Here is a 27,062-nt window from a genome sequence, read left to right as displayed (position 1 = left end):
AGGTAGGCGTTTGACGATTCGGACGGCCCCCCATGTAATTCAGGGTTCTTAACATAGTGAGCTGATGAAGGTCAGAGAGGTGAAAGAGCATACGGGATGCCGTGAGCAGGATCCACACACACATAACCCCATGGCGTGAGGCCACCTCTCTGCACAAGCGGATTTTAGAATGGAACGATGTCGGGGAGACGCTTAGTACACAAAGAAGATACATCTCAACAGCCAAACCTAAGAACCCTTTTCCTTGCTCACTTTCAGATGCATTTATTGCTTCTCGTGTCAGTGATTCATTGATGTAGTGCCCTTTGCTGAATGTTTGCTCTCAAGCTCCAGGAATACAGGTCAACCCGGCAGGCACATGGCCTGCTCTTATGGTGTTTGCAGACCAGGCATCAAGAAAAGCAATAAACAAGTGAAACACAGAAGCAAGGTGGTTTCCAGTTGGGATGAGTGCTGGGAACCAAATAAGGTAACGTGAGTGGCTAGCAGGTGGTGGTGTTGGGAGGTGTGAAGGTAGGAGGGAGCTGGCTGATTGTGCTTACCTGGTCAGGAGGAGGAGGGAGGGTGTGAAGGTGGGAAAGAGCTGGCTGATCACACTTGTCTGGTTGGGAGGAGGCTGTGTTTTTGGAGTTGAGGCAAAAATAGAAAAGAACCAGCCCTGCCTGGACCTGGTGGGGATTCTGGCAGAGGTGAAGGAGGTGGAGAGGACATCTTTGGTGTGTCTGATGAGAGAAGGGGGAGTGAGGTTACAGCTTAGGGACCTTGAGGAGAGTGATTGGGAGTACCTAAAATGAACAAAAATCTAAATGGGGGCACCACCACTGGGTAAGAAACAGGAAAGATTTCAGTGAATAGAAGCAGGAGGGGGATATTTCTTCACCTGCTGATTTTCACTGGATATCAGGGTATTTCTAAGTGTGTCCTGACAGCACCCTGTTGAGATGAGTGCCCAGGTTCATGAAGAGCAAAAATGTATGTGCAACCATAGAGAGGCAGGCCGCGCAGTGTTGACGGTGCTGTGTGTTTCCTTCCTCCCTTTCTTCCCTTCCCTCCTTCCTTCCCTTCTTCCCTCCCTCCCTAACTCCCTCCCTCATTCCTTCCTTCCTTCCTCCCTCTATCATTCCTTCCTTCCATCTTTCCTTGCTTCCTTTGATCCATCATTCATTCCTTTCATCCATCATTCCTTCCTTCCATCCATCATTCCTTCCCTCCATACATCATTCCTTCTTTCCATATTTCCTTCCTTCCTTCCTTCTTCTCTTCATCCCTTCTTCTTCCCTTCCTTCTCCTTTCCTTCCTTCCATTGTTCCTTCCTTTCTTCTTCTTTTCTCCCTTCCTCTTTTCCCTTCCCTTCCCCTTCCTGCCTTCTTTTCCTCCCTTCCTCGCTCCCTCCCTCTCTCCTTCCCTCGCTTCCTCCCTCCCTTCCTTGCTTCCTCCCTCCCTTCCTTCCTTCCTCCCTCCTTTCTTTCCCTCCTTCCTTCCTTTCTTTTTCTCTTCTCCCACTCCCTTCTTCTTTGTGAAAAGGAAATGAGAAAAACAATGCAGCATATTCTTGGTAACAAGGTCTCTAAAAGCTGGGTATGTTGTCCTGTACCATCTCCTCTTGCCCTCTTGGTCGGAGTGTGGGAAGCGATGCAACTTATAATTTCTCAGACCCTGGGGGATCCCTCTTAATCGAAGTGGCTATCAGGAAGCACCTGGGTGGGACTTCTGTTTCTGGTCCGTTCAAATCCTGATGTGATCCCTTAGGCTGGACAAGAACTGACACTTTATTTGTCCAAGGTGTCCCCACTGTCTTGGAAGCAATGTACCTCAAAGCACAGCCTGTCTAGGAAGCCAGGCTGTGGTGTGCGTATGTCAGAGTGTGTGTCGGGGGGAGGGTGGCACAGCAGCGGTAGGTGGGACACGTACGTAGGACCTGGTAAACATGGGCGCGTGCACAGGTGGGTATGAACTCAGGGTGGGTCCACCATCAGCAATGGTTAGGAAGGATGAGGGTAAGCAGACAGCAGAGGACATGAGGTACAGGGGCAGGATGCCTTGGGAGCTCTGGATGGGGTCAGAACCTGAAAAGGACAGAGAGGAAGCAGAACCCCTCAAGAGGATGGGCAGCCTCCTGGGGGGCCATGAAGGGATTCTCACAAGCATTCATCTCTCAATGCAGTGTGGGCTGTGAGGAGGAAGCGGGAGTCCCTGTATTGGAAGGAAGTGGAGTTTAGGGTGGGCCCGGCTGCGGCCCTCAGAGTCTCTCCTGAGGATGGATAGAAGGGCTCATAAACCCGAGGGGGGCATGCAAGCAGAAGCAGAGCAGCCCCAGCCTCAAAGAAGGAACAAGTGGGCCTACTAGTGATGAATTCAATCAGGAATGTGCCTCTCGCTAATCAATGAGGACGTTGTTGTCTGAATGCTGATCCAGGCAGTGCTGATTGGTCCTGGAGTCATTTGTTCTTAGTTGTTTTCTGCATATCAGGCTTATGTTTCCAAATGTGGATAGGAAGCACAATTTTTTAAAGTGCTGTAATGTTAAAAGATATTGTGTTGTGAAAATTACCCGGCATTATTTTTAATCAGAGGCACATCTGATCCCCACTCTAACAGCAATGGAGGCCTGTGACCCACAGATCCTGCCCCACCTGGCCAGCGGCCACTGCTCCTCAGCCTTGCTCCCTAGGGTGGAGGGCAATGGCGTGTCCTCTCCATTTGCCATAACCAGTTCTGTTCCAGCCAGAGTCAGGGCAGGATTCTTACAGCCAGCCTGCCTTCCTGATGGACTGGAATTGTGTGAACATAAAACTGAAGGCCCATCTGCTCCTATAGTTGCCATCCAAGATTCCCTGGAAGGTTTGAGCAGAGGAGAGCAGATACTTGCCATGGTGTGTGGTCCTGGCTTTGGACAGCATCCCAGTATGGGAGGACATAATACTAAATCATTTCAAATGTTCGCTCTCTCTTTTTACTGCTGTATAAAGATTCTCACTTTCTCCTGGGGTTTGCCTGATTTCCTAGTATTTAATGTGTACAGAATGTTGAGATATAAGTTATAGCCCAACAAGCAAGCTGACTCCTTGGAATGTGGATATGTAATAACCATTACTATAGTTGGAAATAAGAATGGGTTGTTCATCGTAGTAGTCAGTATGACAATATGGCATTTCTGGAGCACGGATATGCCATCTCTGATGAGTTTCATACCCAGAGTGGCTGCTCAGATTTCTGCTAAGCTGCTCCATCTTTCTAGAATGTTCTTAACCCTCTTTCCACCTATCTAAAACCCACCCACTGCCGTCAAGTTGATTCCGACTCATAGTGACCATATAGGACAGGGCAGAACTGCCCATATAGGGTTTCTTAGGAGCGCCTGATGGATTTGTACTGTTGACCCTTTGGTTAGCAGCCGTAGCACTTCAGGTCCCATTATCTAATACGTTACTTGATGATATAAGGGTTCATTAAATATGTTCTTCCAGGATACCTAGGATATTTGTTACATTAGGCCATGTGTTGGAAAACTTCTTCTGTAAAAGCACAGATATTACATATTTCAGGCTTTGAAGGCCTGTGGTCTCTATCTGTTACTTTATGTGGATCCATATATTATTGCCACTCTTGGAGAAATGGGCTGTATCTCTTCTTTTGTTTATATTGCCCAAAGTGCTACAATAGTATGGGGCATGCAAAAAGATCACAATAAATATTTGTTATTAAAGTCCTATAATACTTTATTAATATTTGTTATCAAAGTTCTATAATAGCTATAGTATTTTTATTTCTTAATTGTAACATTTCAATACCATGATTCTTGATCATATGCTACCTTCTGAAAAGACTGAATGTCAACCAGTTCAAATAGTAATGAAGGAAGAAGTTCAAGCTTCACTGCTGGCTTCGGCAAAAAAAAAAAAAAAAAGGCTCCAGGAATTGACAGAATACCAACCAAGATGTTTCAGCAAATGGATGCAGCAATGAAGGTGAACACTCATCTATGCCAAGAAATTTGGAAGACAAATTCCTGGCCAAGTGACTGGAAAAGATCCCTATTTGTGACCATTTCAAAGAAAAGTGATCCAACAGATTAATATCACACACAAGTAAAATTTTGCCGAAGATCATTCAAAAATGCTTGCAACAGTACATCAACAGGGAACAGTCAGAAATTGAAGCTGGATTCAGAAGAGGACGTGGAACCAGGGAGATCATTGCTGATGTCAGATCAATCATGGCTGGAACCAGAGAGTACCAGAAAGATGTTTACCTGTGTCTTATTGACTATTCGAAGGCGTTTGACTATATGGATGATAACAAATTATGTGACATTGCGAAGAATGGGAATTCCAGAACACTTAATTGTGCTCATGAGAAACCAGTACACAAACCAAGAGGCAGGGGATACTGTGTGGTTTAAGGTCAAGAAAGGTATGCATCACAGTTGTATCCTTTCACCATATCTATCCAATCTGTATACTGAGCAAATAGTCCGAGAACCTGGACTATATGAAGAAGAACAGGGCATCAGGATTGAAGGAAGACTTATTAACCTGTGTTATGTCGATGACACAACCTTACTTGTTGAAAGTGAAGAGGACTTGAAGCTCTTATTGATGAAGATGGAAGACCACAGCCTTCAGTATGGATTACACCTCAACACAAAGGAAACAAAAATCCTCACAACTGGACCAAAAAGTGACATCATGATAAATGGAGAAAAGATTGGAGTTGTCAAGGATTTCACTTTACTTGGATCCACAATCAACACCCATGGAAGCAGAAGTCAAGAAATCATAGGACCTGTTGAGTTGGGAAAATCTGCTGCAAAAGACCTCCCAAAGTGTCAAAAAGCAAAGATATCACTTTAAGGACTAAGGTACACCCGACCCAAACCTTGGTATTTTCAATCACCTCATATATATGGGAAAGCTGGACAATGAATAAGGAAGGCCAAAGAAGAATTGATGCCTTTGAATTATGGTGTTGGCAAAGAATACTGAAAAGTTTACCTGGACTGTTAGAAGAACAAATAAATCAGTCTTGGAAGAAATACAGCCAGAATGGTCCTTAGAAGAGAGGATGGTGAGACTTAGTCTCACCCATTTCGGGCATGTTATCAGGAGAGATCAGTCCCTGGAGGACATCATGCATGGTAAAGTAGAGGGTCAGCAAAAGAGAAGAAGACCCTTAACAAGATGGATTGACATAGTGGCTACAACAAGGGGTCAAACATGGCAATGATTGTGAAGATGGTACAGGACCCGGACAGTGTTTAGTTCTGCTGTACATAGGGTCACTATGAGTTGGAACCAACTCAACCGCACCTAATAAGAACAACAACGATTATAATGTTTATAGATTATGTTTCAATTTAGAAGGATGACAGATTTTCAGTGCTTAAATTCTGATACTGTATTTTACGCTAATAGTTCGCGCCTTCTGTGCTTGCCAACCCTCCCTCCATGATTTGTTTTCATAAGCACAGTATGCTAACTTTTTCTTACACCAACATGTAAAAAAAATGGGCACAGCGGCCCTTATGCAAATCCATCACTGGTGAGCGATGCCATTGTTGGCAAACAAACATAGAAGATGTGTGTTATTTCCATAAAAACCAGTTATTTTTATAGTCACTTTTGAAAAAAAACTAAATAATCTCACCTTTGAAAAAAATGAAATAATCTCTTATATACTTTCGTGTTGCCCAACCCTGACTTTATGCAAATAACCATTTATTCTCAATTATATGATCCTTTAAAGAAAAATTTTAATTTTTGTATTGATTTCTTACAGAAGTCAAAAGGCTTGAAGGATAAAGAGAATAACCTAAATTCAGGCCTTTTAATGGCTATATTTTTATGTTCTACATTTAAGTTTACATGTCTGTCAGTCTGTCCTGTGGCAGCTTGCTTGTTTCTGTGATGCTGGAAGCAATGCCACTGGTCTTCACATACCAGCAGAATCACCCACAGCGGACAGCTTTCAGCTGAGCTTCCAGGCTAAGACAGACTAGGGAGAAGGACCCAGCGGTCTACTTCTAAAAAGAATTAGCCAGTGAAAACCTTATAAATAGCAGCAGAGCATCATCTGATACAGTGCCAAAGACGAGCAGGTTGGAAGGTGCTCAAAAGACGACTGGGGAAGAGCTGCCTCCTCAAAGTAGAGCTGATCTTAATGATGTGGATGGAGTCAAGCTTTTGGGACCTTCATTAACTGATGTGGCACGACTCAAAATGAGAAGAAACAGCTTCAAACATCCATTAATAATTGGAACCTGGAATGTACAAAGTATGAATCTAGGAAAATTGGAAATCGTCAAACATGAAATGGAATGCATAAAGATCAATATCCTAGGCATTAGTGAGCTGAAATGGACTGGTATTGGCCATTTTGAATCAGACAATCATATTTGGTCTACTATGCTGGAAATGGCAACTTGAAGAGGAATGGCATTGCATTCATGGTCAACAAGAACATTTGAAGATCTATCCTGAAGTACAACGGTGTCAGTGATAGGATAACATCCCTACACCTTCAAGGAAGACCAGTTAATATGATTATTATTCAAATGTACCCACCAACCACTAAGACCAAAGATGAAGAGATTAAAGATTGTTACCAACTTCTGCAGTCTAAAACTGATCAAACATACAATCAGGATGCATTGATAATTACTGGTGTTTGAAATGCGGGAGTTGGAGACAAAGAAGAAGGCTTGGTACTTAGAAAATATGGCCTTGGTGATAGAAATGATGCTGGAGATTGCATGACAGAATTTTGCAAGACCAGCTTCTTCATTGCAAATACCTATTTTCACCAGCATAAATGGCAACTATACACATGGACTTCACCAGATGGAATACACAGGCATCAAATTGACTACATCTGTGGAAGGAGACAATGGAAAAGCTCAATATCAGAACAAGGCCAGGGGCTGACTGCAGAACAGACCATCAATTGCTCATACGTGAGTTCAAGTTAAAACTGAAGAAAATTAGAACAAGTCCACAAGAGTCAAAGTATGACCTTGAGTATATCCCACCTGAATTTAGAGACCATCTCAAGAATAGATTTGACACATTGAACACTAATAACTGAAGACCTGACCAGTTGTGGGATGACAGCCAGGACATCGTTCATGAAGAAAGTAAGAGGACATTAAAAAGACAGGAGAGAAAAAAAAGACCTACATAGATGTCACAAGAGACTCTGAAATTTGCTCTTGAACGTTGAGTAGCTAAAGCAAAAGATACAAATGATAAAGCGAGAGAGCTTAACAGAAGATTACAAAGGGTGGCTCGAGAAGACAAAGTAAAGTATTATGATGACATGTGCAAAGACCTGTAAATACAAAACCAAAAGGGAAGAACAGGCTGAGCATTTCTCATGCTGAAAGTACTGAAGAAAAAATTCAAGACTTTAATTGCAATAGTGAAGGATTCTAAAGGGAAAATATTAAAGGACGCAGGAAGCATCAAAAGAAGATGGAAGGAATACATTATACTAGAAAGAATTGGTCACCGTTCATCCATTTCAGGAGGTAGCATATGATCAGGAGCTGATGGTACTGAAGGAAGAAGTCCAAGCTGAACTTAAGGCATTGGTTAAAAAAACAAGACTAGAGGAACTGACAGAATATCAATTGAAATGTTTCAGCAAACAGATGCAGCACTGGAAGTGCTCACTCATCTATGCCAAGAAATTTGGAAGACAGCTACCTGGCCTACCAACTGGAAGAGATTCATATTTATGCTTACTCCCAAGAAAGGTGATTCAACTGAATGCGGAAATTATCTAACAATATTGTGAATATCACATGCAAGTAAAATTTTGCTGAAGATTATTCAAAAGTGACTGAAGCAGTACATCAACAGAGAACTACCAGAAGTTCCGGCTGGATTCAGAAGAGGTTGTGGAACCAGGGTTATCATTGCTAATATCAGATGGAGCCTGGCTAAAAGCAGAGAATGCCAGAAAGATGTTTACCTGTGTTTTATTGACTATGCTAAGACATCTGACTGTGTATATCATAACAAATTAGGGATAACATTGCTGAGAATGGGAATTATAGAATACTTAATTGTGCTCATGAGGAACCTGTACATGGATCAAGAGGCAGTCATTTGAACAGAACAAGAGGATACTGCATGCTTTAAAGATAGGAAAGGTGTGCGTCAGGGTTGTATCCTTTTGCCATACCTATTCAATCTGTATGCTGAGTAAATAATCCAAGAAGCTGGATTCTATGAAGAAGAACAGGGCATCAGAATTGAAGGAAGATTCATTAACAACCTGCATTATGCAGATAACACAGCCTTGCTTGCTGAAAGTGAAGAGGACTTGAAGCACTTACTGATGAAAACCAAAGACCACAACCTTCAGTATGGATTACACCTCAACATAAAGAACAAAAAATCTTCACAACTGGACCAGTAAGCAGTATAATGATAAAGAGAGAAAAGATTGAAGTTGTTAGGGATTTCATTTTACTTGGACCCACAATCAACACCCACGGAATTATCAGTCAAAAAATCAAAAGATGCATTGCATTGGGAAAATCTGCTGCAAAAGACCGCTTTAAAGTGTTGAAAAGCAAAGATGTCACCTTGAGGACTAAGATGCACTTTGACCCAAGCCACGGTATTTTCAGTTACCTCTATGCATGAGAAGGCTGGACAATGAATAAGGAGGACCAGAGAAGAATTGATGCCTTCGAATTGTGGTGTTGGCAAAGAATATTGAATATACCATTGACTGCGAAAAGAAAGAATAAATCTGTCTTGGAAGAAGTACAAACAGAATGCCCCTTAGAAGAGAGAATGATGAGACTACATCTCACATACTTTGTACATGTTATCAGGAGGGATCAGTCCCTGGAGAAGGACACCATGCTTGGTAAATTAAAGGATCAGTGAAAGAGAGGAAGACCCTTGATAAGATGAATTGACATATTGGCTGCAACGATGGGCTCAAGCGTAACGATGAATGTGAGGATGACGCAGGCCTGGACAGTGTTTCGTTCTGTGGTACTTAAGGTCACTATGAGTCAGAACTGACTCAGTGGGACCTAATAATAATAATGATAAACATTTGAATTTAAAGTACCAAAAGGTCAGCAGTTCAAATCTACCAGGCACTCTGTGGAAACTCTATGGGGCAGTTGTACTCTGTCCTGTAAGGTCTCTATGAGTTGGAATAGACTCAAAGGCAGTGGGTTTTGGTAATGGATCCTTTAATCAACCATTTATCAACTTTATTTAGTTCCTTTCTATGTAACAATACATGCACATTGAATTCTTACCTTGGGAAAATATGTCATTCCATATTGTTGTAGTTGGGTGCAGTGGAGTTGATTCTTACTTGTGGAAACCCCATGTGACAGAGTAGAATAGCCCTGTAGGGCTTCCTAGACTATAATCTTATGGGAGCAGATTGCCAGGTCTTTTCACCAGGGGATCCACTGGATGGATTCAAAGTGCCTATCTTTACATTAGCAGGCAAGGCTTAACCACTGAGTAACGTCAAGTGTAAAGCAGCCAAACCGAGCAGGTGAAAACTAGTAAAAGTTTCTCCCAGCACAGCCCTGTCGGTTCCCAATTCAGCTTACCTGCTCGTTTCCCTCTGCACACTGAAGGTCAAAGGTCAAAGATCAGGAGACAAAGGTCACCTAATCCTAGAGCCCCTTCTTGACAAGCCTGTAGAACAGCAGCTCCCCCCAGGGCTCCCCACCCCTCATACTCTTTTTCTATGTAGTATGTATCACCATCTTCTATAAAGTCACCTTTTGGGTTCTTTGCTTCTCTGTACTCAACACAGACTCCATGAGGATGGGGACACTTCCATCAACTGCCGTAATTCCGTCTGCCCAGTGCCTGGGGCATCAAAGGTGTTTCATGGCTACTTGTTGATGAGTGAAAAATTAATTTTATATTAGCACTTTAAAAGTAACACTCCAGTTAAATGCAGAACTCATGTCAAAAGATTATAAAAAGTCAGCTTTGAAAGAGTCAGCTAATAGAATATCAAGGTTTTATATTTGTCCTCGCTGGCAGCTAAAATGCACAGTAAATTCTACCATTAGCGTGAAATCCTTCACTCTAGATTCTAGCATTGTGAACTAATATTTTTAAAACAAATTTAATGTTCATCTTTTCTTTCTTTTACATGAACTTTCTGGGGAATATATTTGTACACTCATGCCATATTTCCCAGAGGCACCTGTAGTGTAACTGAGAGAAATCAGAACGCAGGCAACGTATCGTGGGGATGGATTTGTTCATTTTGACTTCAGATGTCTACACACTTGAGTGGTGAGATAATGAATAAAAATTCATTTCTCTAGTGTCTTTGGGGACTTAATTCAACTTAAGTGAATTTTCTAGAAGACTGGTTTATTCCTTCCATCACTTTTTTGGGGGGTACATATCTGTGATGGGAATCATTATAGAATATGTATGTAATTTCCTGTCTTACTCAACAGAGTACTGAGAATATGTAAGCATTGTGGTGGCAACTTAAGACTGTCCCTCTGGAAGTTAGGTGTGGTGCCACATATTGTTATTCATCACGGTGCTCAGGGACTCTTTGAGGTCTGTTGGGGCTGGGTGGTTCTTCTTCTTCATTGGTTCTGCAGACATTGTTAGAGGCTGTGCCACCTGCCTGGTAACTGTTCTGGTGCCCAGAGGGTCCGCATTAAACAAACTCATAAAAACTCGATCCCTATAGGAGCTGCCAGTCTAGAGGGAGAGGAAGTCGCCCAGACAATTAAATGAGCGAACATGTGTGTATGCAGGCGGTGCCAAGGGCTGCAGAGGAAGACCCAGCAGGGAGTGGCCTAAACATGGATGCGGCATCGGGCTGTCAGCACAGAGCTGGGAGAGGGAATGTGTACCCGTGAGCAGGGTCCCCAGGGCAGTGAGGACAGGCCTCGTTGTGTCTGCGTAGGAGCAGTGAAGGCAGGGAGGAGCTGGCAGTGCTGGAAGAGGGGCGAGCCATGGTGGCTGGAGCAGAGACGGGGAAGCCAGTAAAAGCAGACATCACACGCCTGGCCTTATCCCGTGAGGGGTAAGGTGATGGGCACCTGCAGTCACTACCCACTGACCTGCACTGAAGTGCCTGCCTCTTGGCTGCTGTGCTCAGAATGGCTGTGGAGGCCAGAGAGGGGCAGGGAGACTGCACAGAGACTTCCGGAACCCTGACGGCTGATGGCTGCTGGACCAGGTCTGCACTTGCGAGCTGATGCAAGGTGGTGGTTGTTGTTGCGGGTGGGTGCTGTTGAGTCGGTTTTTGACTCATGGTGACCCCGTGTGACAGAGCAGAACCACCCAGGGTTTTAGATAGTCCGTGATAAGCACATAACCCTTTAGGTAGCCTCCCAGAGATGGAGATCCGAGAGTCGAGTCCTGGGAGACATTATCATTTAGATGTCGGGGAATGAGAAAGGCCTGCCAAAGCAAACTGAGAGTACCATCTAGTGAGGAAGGAGGAGAGTTAAAAAAGAAAAATTAAAAAAAAAAAAATGATGTTATGGAAGCAAGCGGAGAAACGTGCAAGCAGATGTGAGAGACAGCCAGGTCCTGGCATTGGTCGGTTGAGTCAGATAGGAAAGGCTATTTTTTTATTAGCCAGTACTTTCCAAGTTGGCGATAACTCTGTGTTCTTCCCTACAGCCCCCGTTTCTTAGTCATTTAGCTTTGGACTACATTCCTCCCAGGCTCACCCCTCTGATGTCCGCGTTCCTCATCTTCTGTCCCTATGATGTGTGAATACCCGAGGATCCAGGAGATGCCAGAGAACAAAAAGCTCATTCAGTCGATGGCTGGAGTCCTACTAATGATTCCAAAATAGCAGATCTGACCTCCCAACCTTTGGAATAGAGCACGTGGTTATCCTGCAGCTCTTGAAAAGCAGAAGGGTGTTAGCACTTCTTCTGTGATTTGTTATAATTAGCATCGTGGAGTTGCGTAAATTCTGAGCGTCTGCCAAATGTCGTATCATCGATTTTAAAACTTCTGTTATATTCTGTAATTGTTTTAACACTTGCTAATCATGACTTAAAGATCAATTGAATTCTTCTCCCTCTTCCTTTCAGAAAAATGTGACGAGCCTCTTGTCTCCGGACTTCCCCACATGGCCTTCAGCAGCTCCTCCATCATGTCAGGCAGCTACTCTCCCGGCTATGCCAGGATCAACAAGCGAGGGGGTAAGGCAAATTATATTTCCTTTGTTGACAAACATGTCACCTAAGACCATGCACAGCCACAATGCGTCTGTTAGTGGAGGCTTGAGCGTTGCTAGGGTGCTCAGCAGGTTTCAGGGACGCTTCCAAACAGAGAAGACTAGAAAGAGAAGCCTGGCAATCTCCTTCTGAAAGCGAGCCAATAAAAACACTATGGATTCACAACCAATCGTGGGGATGGTGCAGGACCAGGCAACATTTCACTCCGTTGTATATGGGGATCACCATGAGTCAGGGGCTTACTCCATGGCAGCTAAAAACAACAACTACATTCACAGATACATTTAAAAAATATATTTTATCACATAACGGCTTTTAGCAGGCACCCAAAAGGATTCCTGTCTCTTTTATGAAAAAAACCCACAGATAATGTGAACTTCTTTTGTAGCACTACTGAGGAAAAATATAGGGAATCTGAGCTGGAAGTGGGAGAGGGTAAGCAAAGAGAAGGAATTTCTGTAGTCACATGCAGTGATGAATTCAAAATGGCATAAAGGAGCTACAGAGCTGAGGGATCCTGGTCACTGAAATTCTGAGTAAAGGAAAGCCTTGTTACTCAGAAAATCATTTAGAGAGGTGTTAAAAAGAGTTGACCCCGTGTGTCCTGTGCATGAAGAAAAACAGTTTGTATTCAGTACGTTTCCTCCTTTTGATCATGCAGGAACTAAGTTTCTACTGAGAATGCAGGATGAGGGAAGGGGAGTGTCTTGTAATTTCTCCCCAGAGCCCAGAACTTCGCTTTGTTTTTAAGGTTGGGTAAAAATCGATTACACTTTACAGCTATGATATTAGCCCTAGACTTTGAAGTCAGGGCATTCACTAGTAAATGGTGATTTCAAAGTCAACAGCAGTTCACAGAAAAGTAAAGAAGCTGGATTCAGGCCAGGAGCGTAAAACCCTTGCTTCAAAGGAACACTGATACAAATATCAAAGAATGGCAGCTTAAAAAGAAAAGAAACAAATGCTAAATAATAAAATTTAATCTCAAACCACAACCAACTCAGGCAAAAGGAAAAAGAAAAAACAAAGAAAGATAAATACATGGGAAAACAAACAAACAAAAAATATTAAATAAAGCAATAGGTGTTTAAAAAAAAATTTTTAAAAGGTGAAGAAAAGAACAGGAAAAAACCCAAAAGAGAGAGGGAAGAAAGAAAAAAAGAAAAATGACATCAAGAAAGAGAGAGATATCAGAGATACAAAAAGACTAAAGGGAAGAAAAAGGCAAGAAAAACCAAAAGGGAGAAGATAGTTAAGAGAAAGCTAGACACAGAGTAATACATACAGAAATTCGCAGAAGTGTGAAAAGGGCTTTAAACAGTAAAAAGACTTGGTGAAAAACAGAGATATGCAGACAAAGCCAGAGAGATAACCAAGATATGGTTTTGACCTAAAAAACCAAACCCGTTGCCGTTGAGTAGATTCTGACTCATAGTGACCCTGTAGTAGTATTGATTAGCTGAACATTTTATGACCTGGTATTCATCAGACAAGAAGGCCTGAGTGGTGAGTTCCTAGAAGCTACCAGTAATTCTGTTTAAAGGTGGCAAAGTATTGGAAACTTTAATTCATCCCTCTTCCATAAAAGTTACTAGAAATGAACAAAGTAATGAAAATAGTTAGAAAAACGTGAAATGAGGAACTGACCCTACCACCAAATAAAAATCGTGATCCAGGTCTTCTTAGCACTGTAAAACATGGAGCAGAGCACAGAAGAGAAAAGAAGTGACATACATCACTGGGTGTCCAAAAGGATGTAATATCCCTCCAAAGGAGTGTCGTCTTGGAAGATCCAGGTAACTCTAACCAGAGGAAACAGACAGGCAACATTCCGGTAGACAGCTTGTGGGCAAAGATTGCGGAAGAATGTTACACCCAGTTAGTGTGGGCGTAGTTAGGTTGCCTCAAGCCCACAGCCCCTTAGGAACCCCAAAGCCTAAACTGTAGCCAACTAACAGGTGAGGGAAAGAAGGAAAGAGCCTTGCTCCAAGGAATCGCAGTGAGCAGTTAGCCTATCTAGATATAGGACCGACCATGACCAAATAGCTTAGCAAATTAGAACAGGATATAAATGTTATAATGGAAGACTACACAAGTACCAAGGAAGGGAAATTAGGTGGAATTATTTATTGTTGTTGTTTCTTCCCCCCGAATCATTCAGGGTAGAAGGTCAATAGACGCCATAACTTCAGGTGCCTTTTTTTGTTTTGTTTTTTTGAGGCATGAATGTCTCTTATGAATAAACATTAACAGTTTTTTTTTTTTCTTATTTAATTCAAGCAAAACTACGACAAAGTGTTTTCCTCTACAAGATTCCACTTCAAATGATGTAGAGTTATTTATCTACTTAAGGACTCATATGCAGAGTCACCTATCTGGAATGAAACTGCTTTTTAACCTGGACAGTAGGATTTGAGGAGGGTCTTTGTTTCCTTCATAATAGTTTTCTGAATTGTTTATAGACTATATTTCTATAGCTACCTGTATACAGACATAATCGTTAGTAAAAAGAAAGTTGTTTCAAAAGCAAAAAGCTGTATTACAGAAGATAGGTTTTCTGAACTGTTTGCCCACAGCCCTGCTCTCTTTGTTGATAGGATGCATTGGGGCAAAATAGGACTGGGAGAAACCGTCGTCTGTGTTCCACTGACTGACTTATACTTCACCACGGCTCAGTTTATGAACGTTTATTATGTGGAGAACTTCAGTTACTTTTACTTTTGTGACTTTTTGGCTTCCAAAGACCCCTTTTGCTCATCAGTGACATGCTGCCCGTAATTCCATATGATCCCCTTCCCGTCTTCACACCATCCGCCTCGTTTATGGGATGGTGGACACGAGACGCTGGCTGTGCTTTCAGCTCTATTGTTGCTCTCTGTCTTTTATTCTCAACCCTGTAATTCAATTTTTTTAAAACAATACATTTTAAATGATTTCTTCTAAAACTCTAAAATCAGGTTGTTTGTATTCAACTTTCCAATTTGAGTTGCCATCTGACTAACATTGCATATTTTAATTTCTTTAAATTTTTATTCCCAGATATAAAGCAGAATTTCGCCTTCACCGAAAGTTTAAAAACATAAACATGTAATATGCGAAGCATTCGTATCACGGACACTTGTCAGCAATGATGAGCTGGCTCAAGCGTGTCCACCAGGAATTGGTCTGTATATTTTATTTGGGCACGTCTTTTTAATTTGCAAATGATAGTGCTGTGTTTCTGCCTTGGTAGAAATTTTTATAATGTTGACTTTCTAATACCTTGCTTTTGTTTTCCCCTTAGAAACCTGGGAGTGTTGTAGCATTTTTCATAGGATGCCGTTTCCCGAGGTGTGTGATGTTAATATGTGTTATGCACACACACGTATACGCACACCGGCACAATAAATGGTGGGGCGGATTCTGTGCTCTGTGGTCCTCTCTAGGAGAGTCTCAGAAACCCTTTTCTATGGAGCGTCCCTGGGGACCAGCAGAACAGGCTTGAACTTGAGACTTGCTTTGATAAAATGTATCCAGGCACTGTGCACATTAAACAGTTTTTTGTTTTTTTTTTTAAGTATGCTTGGAAGTATAGTAGTGTCCCAAGGGTTTAAGGTGTGTTTCTGGAAATCAGGATTTTAAAACCTGTTCAATAATAAGTATGTTGAGTTTCGAGTTTTGGTTTAGCATGGTGAACTATAGCTAATTGGAGATTTTTAGGGTCCTGGAGTCTTAGGCATTTGAGATGAAGAACTTTAGTTGATTCTTTTTAGGTAGTTGCTATTCTGAGATTTTTCAGGCAAATCGTAAATGTCTTAGTATTTGCCACTGAGAAAAAGCATGACCTGGGTTAGGATCAGTGGTCTTAGGTGGTCCACTGCGGTTGTTGTGGGCTGATCAGTCGATTCCTACTCACAGAGACCCTATAGGATAGCAGAACTGCCGCCACAGGGTTTCCAGGGCTATAATCTTTACAGAAGCAGATTGCCACATCTTTTGCCCTCAGATGACTGGCGGGTTTGAACCACTGACCTTTCAGTTAGCAGCTAAGTGCTTAACCACTGCACCACTACGGCTCGGGGAAATTAATTTTCAACACTCTCCTGTATCACAACATGAAGAGCTGATTGCCTGGAAGAGGGGGAGATTTGTGAATGGCCCACTGAGGCTATTTTACTTTGAATACAATATTGAAAACCATGCTATTTGTTGCTTGCTCTATAAAGTTTAGGGCATGTGGGAGGGATGACTTCACATCTGAACTAGCAAATGATTATATTTAAATAAATATCTGTTCTCAGGAGGGGAGCCCTGGTGGCAATGTTCTCCCAACACTTTCTAAATTGTGGAACATGCACTGTAGCGGAAATGACATGGAGTTGATCCAGCCTGCCCTTCCTACTTGGGGTATTTCTTACATGTTAGAGGATTTTAAGTTAAGCTGCTTCATCCAGTTAGAAACAGATGCCACTGGGTAACAGAACCCCTCTGGTCAGCCCTTCGTGGTCACGCCTGGTCCATAAGGAACACATCCTGTGTCTCAGTGGTAGGCGGGTACCTGTGTGTGGAGACAAAGGCGAGGAACGAGCAGGGCATGTCCAGCAGTGGCTGGCTGGGCCGCTCAGATCTGCTGGCCCATAGGAAGGACACTACTTGGGTAGGGCCCTTAATTAGATGTCCCTCACAGTGTGGTGAGGGTAATGAGCACCCAGGGGCAATCTCTAAGTTGCTCCCCACCCCCCACCGCAATTTCAAGATGAATAGATGTTGATAACGGTAACACAGCAGAAGTAACGCCTTCCTCCTGTTGTCCGGCTGCCTCAGCCAGGCGCCTTTCATATTTGTGGTGTTTTAGAATGTCATTCCGCGCTCCATCTGGCACCCTCTTTGTGCACCCAGTAGCCCCCTCGCCCCACCTTTGTTGTCTCTCCTATGGATTTTCAAGGCACCACCCACTGCATATGTGAGAGAGATAATTCACGCACTGTAATTGCTCTTCTTAAATGCCCAGTGACCGCCTGCACTTCAACGTCTACCCACCTCTGACAAGAGAAACCTGCCAGTCTGGTCTGCTGCGGTGGCTTGCATGTTGCTGTGATGCTGGGAGCTATGCCACCAGTGTTTCAAATACCAGCATGGTCACCCATGATGGACAGGTTTCAGCAGCACTTACAGACTAAGACTAGGAGGAAAGGCCAGGCAATCTACTTCCAAAAATCAGCCCATGAAAACCTTATGGATCACAACAGAACATTGTCTGATACGGTGCTTGGAGTATATGTACCCTGGGTTGGAAGGTGCTCAAAATACACAGTGGTCACAACAATGGACTCAAGCAGATCAATGATCGTGAAGGTGATGCAGGGCCAGGTGACATTTTGTTCTGTTGTACACGGGGTCGCCATGAGTGGGAGCCGACTCAAGGGCAGCTAACGTGATAAGAGAGAGCTCCGTGCTTCTGTGACTGCCTCCTCCCATTAGTTTTTTTCTCCAAGAGAACAAACAGGGCACACTATTTCCAAGGCAATTGAGAGGACTTAATCTAATGATGATCCTGTTTACAAGCTGGTAAGAGCCCTGGTGGTGCAGTGGTTAAGAGCTCGGCTGCTAACCAAAAGACTGGCAGTTCTAATACACCAGCTGCTCCTTGGAAACCCTATGGGACAATTCTACTCTGTCCTATAGGGTTACTATGAGTTGCCATCGACTCAATGGCAAGGGTTCTGCTTTCTTTTTTTTTTAATTTCTATCATGCTTTAAGTGAAAGTTTACAAATCGAGTCAGTGTCTCACACAAAAACTTATATACACCGTGCTACATTCTCCCAATTACTCTCCCCTCCTAATGAGACAACCCGCTCCCTCCCTCCACTCTCTCTTTTCATGTCCATTTCGCCAGCTTCTAACCCCCTCTACCCTCTCATTTCCCCTCCAGGCAGGAGATGCCAACATAGTCTCAAGTGTCCACCTGATCCAGAAGCTCACTCCTCACCAGCATCCCTCTCCAACCCCTTGTCCAGTGCAATCCCTGTCTGAAGAGTTAGCTTTGGGAATGGTTCCTGTCCTGGGCCAACAGAAGGTCTGGGGGCCATGACCGCTGGGGTCCTTCTAGTCTCAGTCCGACCATTAAGTCTGGCTTTTTTAGGAGATTTTGGGGTCTGTATCCCACTGCTCTCTTGCTCCCTCAGGGGTTCTCTGTTGTCTTCCCTGTCATGGCAGTCATCGGTTGTAGCCAGGAACCATCTAGTTCTTCTGGTCTCAGGCTGATATAGTCTCTGGTTTATGTGGCCCTTTCTGTCTCTTGGGCTCACAATTACCTTGCATTCTTGGTGTTCTTCATTCTCCTTTGACCCAGGTGGGTTGAGACCAGTTGATGCATCATAGATGGCCACTTGCTAACATTTAAGACCCCAGATGCCTCTCTCCAAGGTGGGATGCAGTATGTTTTCTTAATAAATTTTATTATGCCAGTTGACTTAGATGTCCCCTGAAACCATTTGTTTTCTTTTTATTTTGGTTTATCAACCTGGTTAGATAGTATTTATTAGAATGAAAGGACCTTTGTCTTGTTACCCTTAACAAATTAATGATTTTTGTTCTTCTTCATGCATTTTCTCTTGGAAAGAAAAAAAAAAAGGTAGAATTGTGCTCTATTTTATACCCATGCTTTCCAAATCTCATTGTAAAAACATTGTCACTAATAAGTTTGGAGTCAGCACTCCTTAGTGCACTGGCCCGTCTCTCCCCTGGGAAACAGGCAATCAGCATTGTTTACTCATTCCCTTGCTTTAAAACTGAGATGTATTTTTTTTTTTTTTTTATGTTAGACATGAATACAGCTGACAGTAAACCATGACATTTAAGACAGTTCGCTTTTATTGTTCTTGCCTTTTTGACATTAAAATGTAAAAGCAATATAGAAAGCTTTATTCCCTAGGTTTGCACCCAAAGGTCACTTTTACTTTACTTTGTCTCAGCTATTTTTATTTTCTTAGCGGTACAAGGAATTCACCTTGTATGTTTTTATTTTGCTTTGTGTTCATGCTTAGCATCTTCTGGAATTTTCTTCTGCTGTATCTGTTCTTCACTTTAAAACTGATGGGTACTTCTGTTTGTTTGAGGTGGAGGGTCCTTGTCTGGATTTTTTTGTTGCCCCCACGTCCCCAGCTATCTGTCATCAGGAAGAGGGTTCTGGCCTCAGGGTGAATTGTTTTGTATGATAAGTTTTGTGTCTAAGCATATGTATGAGAAATGCATAATTAAGCAGGTTTTGTGGATTTTCTCCATCCAGTTTCTGGCACATATGTGGTGGGTTTTTCTGGCTTTCAAGCCTGAAGCTTAGGCACCTGATGAGCCTTGTTGGTTCCCTGCCATGGTGAAGGGAAGACATGTGAACCTTAGTCTTTCTCCCTGCGTGTCCTGGAGGGGTGGGGGTTAGAGCCCCCTGCTTCTGTGGTCTACATGGTAAACCAGTAGTCATTGAGTCGACTTACTCGTGGTGACCCTACATGTGTCAGAGTAGAACTGTGCTCCATAGGGTTTTCAATTACTGGTGTTATGAATTGAATTATGCCCCACAAAAAGTATGTGTGTCAGTTTGGCTGGGCATGATTTCCAGTATATGATTTTCCTAGAGGTTGTAAATCCTGCCTCTATGACTTATGGGAGGCAGTTGTGTTAATGAGGCAGGACTCAGCCTATAAGATTGCATTGTGTCGTGAGGCAATCTCTTGAGATACAAAAGAAAGAAGCGAGCAGAGAGACAGGAGGACCTCAGCAAGAAAGCAGCACCAGGAGTGCAGCTTGTCCTTTGGACCCAGGGTCCCTGCATGGAAAAGCTCCTGGTCCTGGGGAGGATTGATGGAAGGGGCCGTCAGAGAGAGGGGGCCTTCCCCTGGAGTTGACACCCTGAATTTGGATTTTTGGCCTGCTTTACTATGAGGGAATGGATTTCTCTTTGTTGAAGCCATTCACTTGTGGTTTTTCCATTGTAGCAGCTGTAGATAACTAAAACAACTGGTTTTTTGGAAGCAAATCACCAGGCTTTTCTTCTAAGGGATCTCTGGGTGGACTCCAACTTCCGACCTTTTGGCTAGCAGCTTAGTGCTTTAACTGCCCGCCCCACCGAGGGCTCTAGTCTGCATGGTATTATTAGTGAGTAATTAAGGACAGCCATTGAGAGCTTTTTCGTTTTCCACTGTGATAAGGTCATGAGTTCCCATGAAGTCATTCATGGTTTTTGGAAGGCTGACTAGTTAGATTGAGCTGTAGGCTTAGTACGAACAGGAGGTGGACACAGCCCAGGGCAGGAACGATGGCCCATTCCCCCAGCAGAAGTGCTGGGAGGTCAGAATAGACAAGTCCCAGGGAGTGCCCTTGCCCACCCATCTGTGCTCCTGTCCTTCCGCACATCCGAGATCCACACCGTGCTGGACGATGAGCCTCTCCCATCAGCCCCTGGCTTTATATTCTGTAGATCCTTCTTCATACACAGCTTCAGTGTTTGTTAGCTTTGCCTCTCCTTCAACACTGAGTTCAACTGTCACCTTTTCAGTGAGCCACACTGATGGTAAAGGAAGTGACTCCCCAGGAGGATTCCAGGTAGCCTCTGCTCACTTCTACCCCATCACCTGTTACACGGTATTGCATTGTAGACTTGTCGGAGCCTGGGTGTCACCTGAGACAAGCCCTATGTCTTATTTTATCGTATTTACCAATGTCTAGGAGTCCTTGTGGCACAATGGTTAAGTGCTAGGCTGCTAACCAGGGGATTGCTGGTTTAAGCCCACCCAGCGACTCCCTAAGGGAAAGACCTGGCAATCTGTTCCCATAAAGATTATAGCTTATAAAACCCTGTGGGGCAGTTCTGCTTTGTCACATGGGGTCACTACGAGTCAGAACCAGCTCAAGGGCACCCAACAATAGCAACCGTCTTGGATGGAGCCTAGAACAGAGATGCCCACAAAAATAGAAATAAAGGCTTGCTTATATGAACTCACCTGATCCTTACAAAAGGCCACGGGGGAATTTAGCAATAATTAAAGTCAGCTTTATTGATAAGAAAACTGAGGCTCAAGCGTGCTTAGCTTTCCTGCCCAGGGTACCATCTGTCAGAAACCAGAGGTGAACATTTGGATAAAATGTGTGGATTCAGAGTCACTGGCTTTTCTGGTCTCCATACACCTTGGCTGCATTTGTGAGCTTTTCTGCAGGAAAACTCAGAATGTTATCTGAGTTGGCTGTAGAGCATGGCAAAGGTTTTCCCACATGTATTTTAAAACACAAGATGAGACATATTTCTCTATTTTATTTCTGAGAAACATCTACTGACCAGCATTTCATTCAGAGTGCTGTTGTGATTTCTTTCCATTTTCATTATCTGGGTCTTAAATAATCAGGAAGAAATAAAGCAATCACGTTAAATATTTGCATATAAAAATACATTTTAAAAAGACACATTTTGGGGTTTTTTTGTACATTAATAGTCCAGCCAAAAATCCCACTCCGTCAGTCTCACTCCTCAATTTGTATGACATGAGATGCCAAGCCAAAGAAAGAGAGCTGTACGTGAAATATTATATGTGCAAGAACAGCAACTATCAGAGCAAAACAAGGAGGCCGATACTCTGTCTCTTAGGAAAGAAACGAAATAAGAAAAAAGCTACAGGAGTGCAGCACCAGTGTGCTGGAATCTGACAGAAGCAATATTTTCTTAAGTCCCCAACACTCTTAATACTCAAAACACACGTGGAGAAAAAAAACAGTAAGTCAGGACAAAGTGAAAGGAAATGAAGAACAGAAATAAAAGTTGGCCACAAAACAGAAAGTGTCTGAGATCTTCCAGACATGGTGTGAGCGGGGACTGTGTGGTGTTGGGTAGAATCCAGACGCCATTGAGAGTAACAATAGCCCGTGGGCACCCGGCTCAGTCGTTGAGTGCTTTCTTCCCTTCCAAGGAAAGGTCTCCACGCTGTTACACTGCCCCTCCATTTTGCTATTGTTCAGGAGAACGACTTGACTTCCTGTAAAATTTTGGAGATTCCAAGGAAACTAATTCCATTTTTTTTTTTTCCCCTTCAGATTTCTGCGTATCAGTTATTGGAAAAAGTAAATAAACCATTTGGCAAATTCTTTCCAAGTTGAGTTGTTTTTTTTATTTTAATTTTTACTTATCTGTTTGGCTTTTACTTTTCTTCTCTACATATAATTTAAGATTTAATCATTGATTATGGATAGTAATTATCTAAAGAGAAATTGAGAGAGATGCAAAATGCATTTGGTTTTCATGGATATGGGTTTGAATTGACACAATGAAAAGAAATTTGAAACCAAATATTTGTGCTTGGAACAACCAACAATGTCTGTTTGTTTCATACAAAGGAATAGGGCTAAGGTAGCATCAAAGAGGATTAAAGTGCGCCTGACCCAAGCCAAGGTGTTTTCTATCACCTCGTGTGCGTGCAAAAGCTGAACAATTAATAAAGAAGATCGAAGAAGAATTGATGCCTTTGAATTATGTTTTTGGTAAAGAATGTTGAATATACCATGGACTGCCAAAAGATGAACAAACCTGTCTTGGAAGAAGTACAGCCAGAATGCACCTTAGAGACAAGGATGGCGAGACTACGTCTCACATACTTTGGACATGTCATCAGGAGGGACCAGTCCCTGGAAAAGGATATCATGCTTAGTAAAGTAGAGAACCAACGAAAAAGAAGAAGCCTCTCAACAAAATGGATTGACGCAGTGGCTGCAGCAGTGGGCTCGAACATAACAACGATTATGAGGATGGCGCAGGACCGGGCAGTGTTTTGTTTTGTGGTACGTGGGGTCACTATGAGTTGTAACCAGCTCTATAGCACCTAACAACAGCATGAGAGAAGAAGGCAGTGTAGCCTGAAACCAGCCTGTCCTCTTCCCCTAGGTTGGGTTCCAGCCTCAAGATGTGGAAGGAAACAACCAGGTGGCCCAGTTTTAAGAGGTTTATTAAATTTACTGGAATGGCATGATTCCAGCTAAAACGCTGCCTTACCTGCATGAGTTGGCCAGTGATTTCTATGCAGGAGCCTAGGGCAGGCTTTGATGACCTCAGCCTAGCATTCTGTGGGTCAGAGTGAGGAGACGTGTGGGTGGGTAGCCAGAGATACTAACGGGGACCCTCTGGGGAGGAGGGGCCAGAGCAGGGAGGTTATGTGGCCCAGTGGGTAAAGGAGACAGAAAGAACACTGGCATTCCGTGACCATTTCACGTTAATATATTGTGCAATCTTTGGAACTTTTCTTCCTATTGCTATCACGTATTTGGGAAAATTCCGTTTTCCTCAGCAGCTTATGAATAACGCGGCGACGATTAGCTAAGGAGGGATGAAGACGTAAGATGTGCTCGTGAAGTGTAGAACCTGTGGATCCGATTCTGGAGTGTCAGCAGTTTAGATTCACAGAGATTTCTCAGGGGGACTAAAATCTAAAGCCCTGTGATTCTTTCTGTGCAACGGATTAATGCAGATTAAGGGTTCCTGTGTTCACAATGCGTGTGGATCCCCTCATATGCATGCGAAAGCTGGATAATAAATAAAGAAGATCAAAGAGGAATTGATGCCTTTGAATTATGTTGTTGGCAAAGAGTGTTGACTACACCATGGACTGCCAAAAGAATGAACAAATCTGTCTTGGAAGAAGTACAGCCAGAATGCTCCCTAGAAGCAAGGATGACAAGATTTCATTGCATATTCTTTGGACATGTAAGCAGGAGGGACAAGTCCGTGGAGAAGGACATCATGCTCTGTAAAGTAGAGGGTCAGTAAAAAGAGGAAGACCCTCAAAGAGATGGACTGACACAGTGGCTGCAACAATATAGTCAAACATAGCAATGATTGTGAGAATAGCACAAGACCAGGCAGTGTTTCATTCTGCTGTACATAAGGCCGCTATGAGTCGGAACCGACTGGATGGCACCTAACAATGACAACAACATGGATGGCTGGTATAGAAATAAGGGACTGATTTCTTCAGAAGCTCTGGAATGTTCTGTGCCAGTGCCCACATTCAATAGTGGGGATAGGGAAGACAGAGCAGGGAAGTGAAGTTCCTACTGCTTGCAGAGTGGGGACAGTGCCATTATCCTTGTTTCAGCCACCTCAATTAGACCTTCATTATTCTCCACACGCATGCAACTCGGAGTTATTCAGGCTGGGAGAGAACATTAGCTATCTTTCTTTTCCTTCTTTATTGCTAAAAAATCCTGTATCTAAAAAGAGAAAAAAGAAAATTTCCACTGCCTGTAAACTAAAGTCTTATATTTCAGGCACATTACCTCCAACAAAACAAAGCTAACCTATTCCATTCGGCTACATCGTGTCAACAATTAGGATGTCCGTGCGGGTAGGACCCATTTTCTTAGAGGGTAAAGGGAATAAGATACCGACGTTGAGCCAGTCAGCCATAAGTCTTTCAAATCATTCCGATGTACAGGGTTGCAGGGCAAGACGTGGGAAGGCCTAACTAGCAAAGATAAGGATCAAAATGAGACTTTGCATGTTGCTCAGTTCAGGGAGTAAAGGAGGCCCAGACGGAGTCCTGGCGGTGGAATGGTTAAGGCACGCAGTTGTTAACTAAAAAGTTGGTGATTGAAACTCACCAGCCTCTCCAAGGGAGAGAAGACCTGGGATCTGCTCCCGTGAAGAGTACAGCCCAGGAAACCCTATGGGGCAGTGCTGCTCTGTCGCACGGGCCCGCTGTGATTCAGAATTGACTTGGTGGTGCACAACAAGGGGCCCAGTCATTCAGTGGGCTGAGCGCACACCACCACCAAAGGTTCGTTTGCATATGGGGCTTGAGCACCCGGAACATAAAAAAACATAGTCGGGGGCATATTAAGGAGAGGCACTATTTCCCTGAAGCGCATTTGAGGAGGCTTAAGGGGCGTCTGAGCCTTGATTAGTTATTGGGAAGAGTTGTTAAACCAATGCCCCCATTAGTTCTTTAAGGGATCCAAGTCTTCATGTCCTGTGGGAGCAAACCAAATCTTTTCTCTCTTCTTTCTTTCTTTCCTTCCTTTTCCCCTTCATTTCTTCCTTTCTTCTGTCCTTCCTCATATCCTCCCTCTCACAACTATTTATTAAACACTCATTTGTTTTAGTCCAGGAGCCCTGGTTAAGCATTCAGCTGTTAACCGAAAGGTCAGTGATTTGAACTCACTAGCTGCTCCATGGGAGAAAGATGTGGCAGTCTGCTTCTGTAAAGATTAACAGCTTTGCAAACCATCTGAGGCAGTTCTACTCTGTCCTATAGGGTTATTATGAGTTGAAATCAACTTGACAGCTAAGGGTTTTGTTGTTGCTGTTGTTGTTCATTCGTTTGTTTTAATCTTATATAAAACAATAAGCTCCCCTTAAAGGGCTCCCATGCTAGGGGCAAAGGGGAGAATGAGCTTAAGATGATTGTACCCCCATGGGGTAGTGACACAATATAAAAATGATATTTTGGCATCAAAGAGAACAGGTGAACTGATTTGCTGAGGAGAGTTCAGGCAAGACTTCCCGGAGGAGGTTAAGTGGTTACTAGGACTTACTCATTTAGGAGAACACCATTCACAGGGTTTAGTGGTCAAAGGCATCAAGGTCACAAACGGTATTTGTTAAAGGAGAATTAGCTACTAGTTTGGTTTTGCTAAAGCTTAAAGTGAAAGTTAAGATGTAGTAGAAAATATGGGTAGAAAACATGGAATGGTAGGAGTCAGATAACGGAAACTCGATTTGAGCAAGACAAACCCCTGATCTCTACCCACCCCCAAGTTATGACACGCATTGCCTGGAGCCCTTCCCATCTCAGTAAGCGGCAAATTGACCTTCTGGTGCGCCACAGAGCTCGGTGTCATCATTGCTTCTCTGTTTCACTTACCCCCCCGTATGGCAACCATGCCAGCTCTTCCTTCGAAGCAGGTCCGGCAGCTGACGGCTCCTCACAGCCAACACCCTAGACCATCCCAGCTCTTTCCTTATCTGGATTACGCAGTAGCTGTTTTCTTCTGTTCTGCTGTCTCATCTGCTCTCTGCTCCTAACGCTGCCCCCTACGGTTTCCAACACAGCAGCCCTGTGATCATCTCAAAAATCAGGGAAAAGAATTCCATTCCTCTGCTTGAAACCCCCTGATGTCCTTCCAGCTCCCACAGAGTAAAAACCAAAGTCCTTCCAATGACCTAGAAGGCCTCCTTGTTGTCTGTCCACCCCACCCCTGTTGGACCTTATATCCTAGCCCCCGTCTCACCTCTCCAGCCATTCAGACCTCCTCCACATTTCTGGTGCACACCGCTCCTAAGATTCTGCCTGCATTAGAGCACAGGTACTTCCTGCAAGCTTCCATTCAAAGGACACCACCTAAGAGAAACAATACCTGACCATCCACATAAAATTTCCCATCCTTCACTGACTCTCCCAAGGACACTTGTCCTTATTTTTCTCTCTGTGTGCTTTTTAGTTGCCATGATTTATTATATGTTTATGTTTTTATCACTTGCCTCCTCCAAATAGAAGGAAAGCTTATTAAGGACAGGAGTTTTTAGCTTAGTTCACAAATGTTTAGTAGACATGCCTGAGGACACGGTTATGGCTGAAGGTTGTCAGCTTCATGATGGATAGAGACAATGATCTGGAAAAGTGTGTGGTAGTTCCCAGAAGTGCTTATTCACACAAGACTAGAAAAGAAAAGGTAGAGCTGGGTTGGACTTCTGCTGAGTGTCTGTCACACCAGGTCAAGGATGTTAGGAATTCAAGGATGTTCAGATGATCTTCCTTCATATAACGTATAGGTAGGGAACCTAGGGAGGCCCCCAGAGGCCTAACTGAGAGAAGACAGAAAGATCA

At 43.3% G+C, this 27,062-nt stretch overlaps 1 protein-coding gene across 1 annotated transcript in view; it reads left to right on the top strand.

Annotated features, from left to right (window-relative positions):
- CNTNAP2 (contactin associated protein 2) overlaps positions 1 to 27,062 on the top strand; it is a 2,020,907-nt gene that overhangs the window by 473,883 nt on the left and 1,519,962 nt on the right. Inside the window, exon 3 of the mRNA XM_049894552.1 lies at positions 12,077 to 12,187. Within this exon, the coding sequence (XP_049750509.1) occupies positions 12,077 to 12,187 (111 nt within the window). The remainder of the gene's footprint in view (positions 1 to 12,076; positions 12,188 to 27,062) is intronic.

Source organism: Elephas maximus, chromosome 8 (assembly GCF_024166365.1).
Source record: "Elephas maximus indicus isolate mEleMax1 chromosome 8, mEleMax1 primary haplotype, whole genome shotgun sequence".
Lineage (NCBI taxonomy): Eukaryota > Metazoa > Chordata > Mammalia > Proboscidea > Elephantidae > Elephas > Elephas maximus.
The sequence above is the reverse complement of the archived record's forward strand: the minus strand, read 5'-3'. Positions and strand labels throughout refer to the sequence as shown.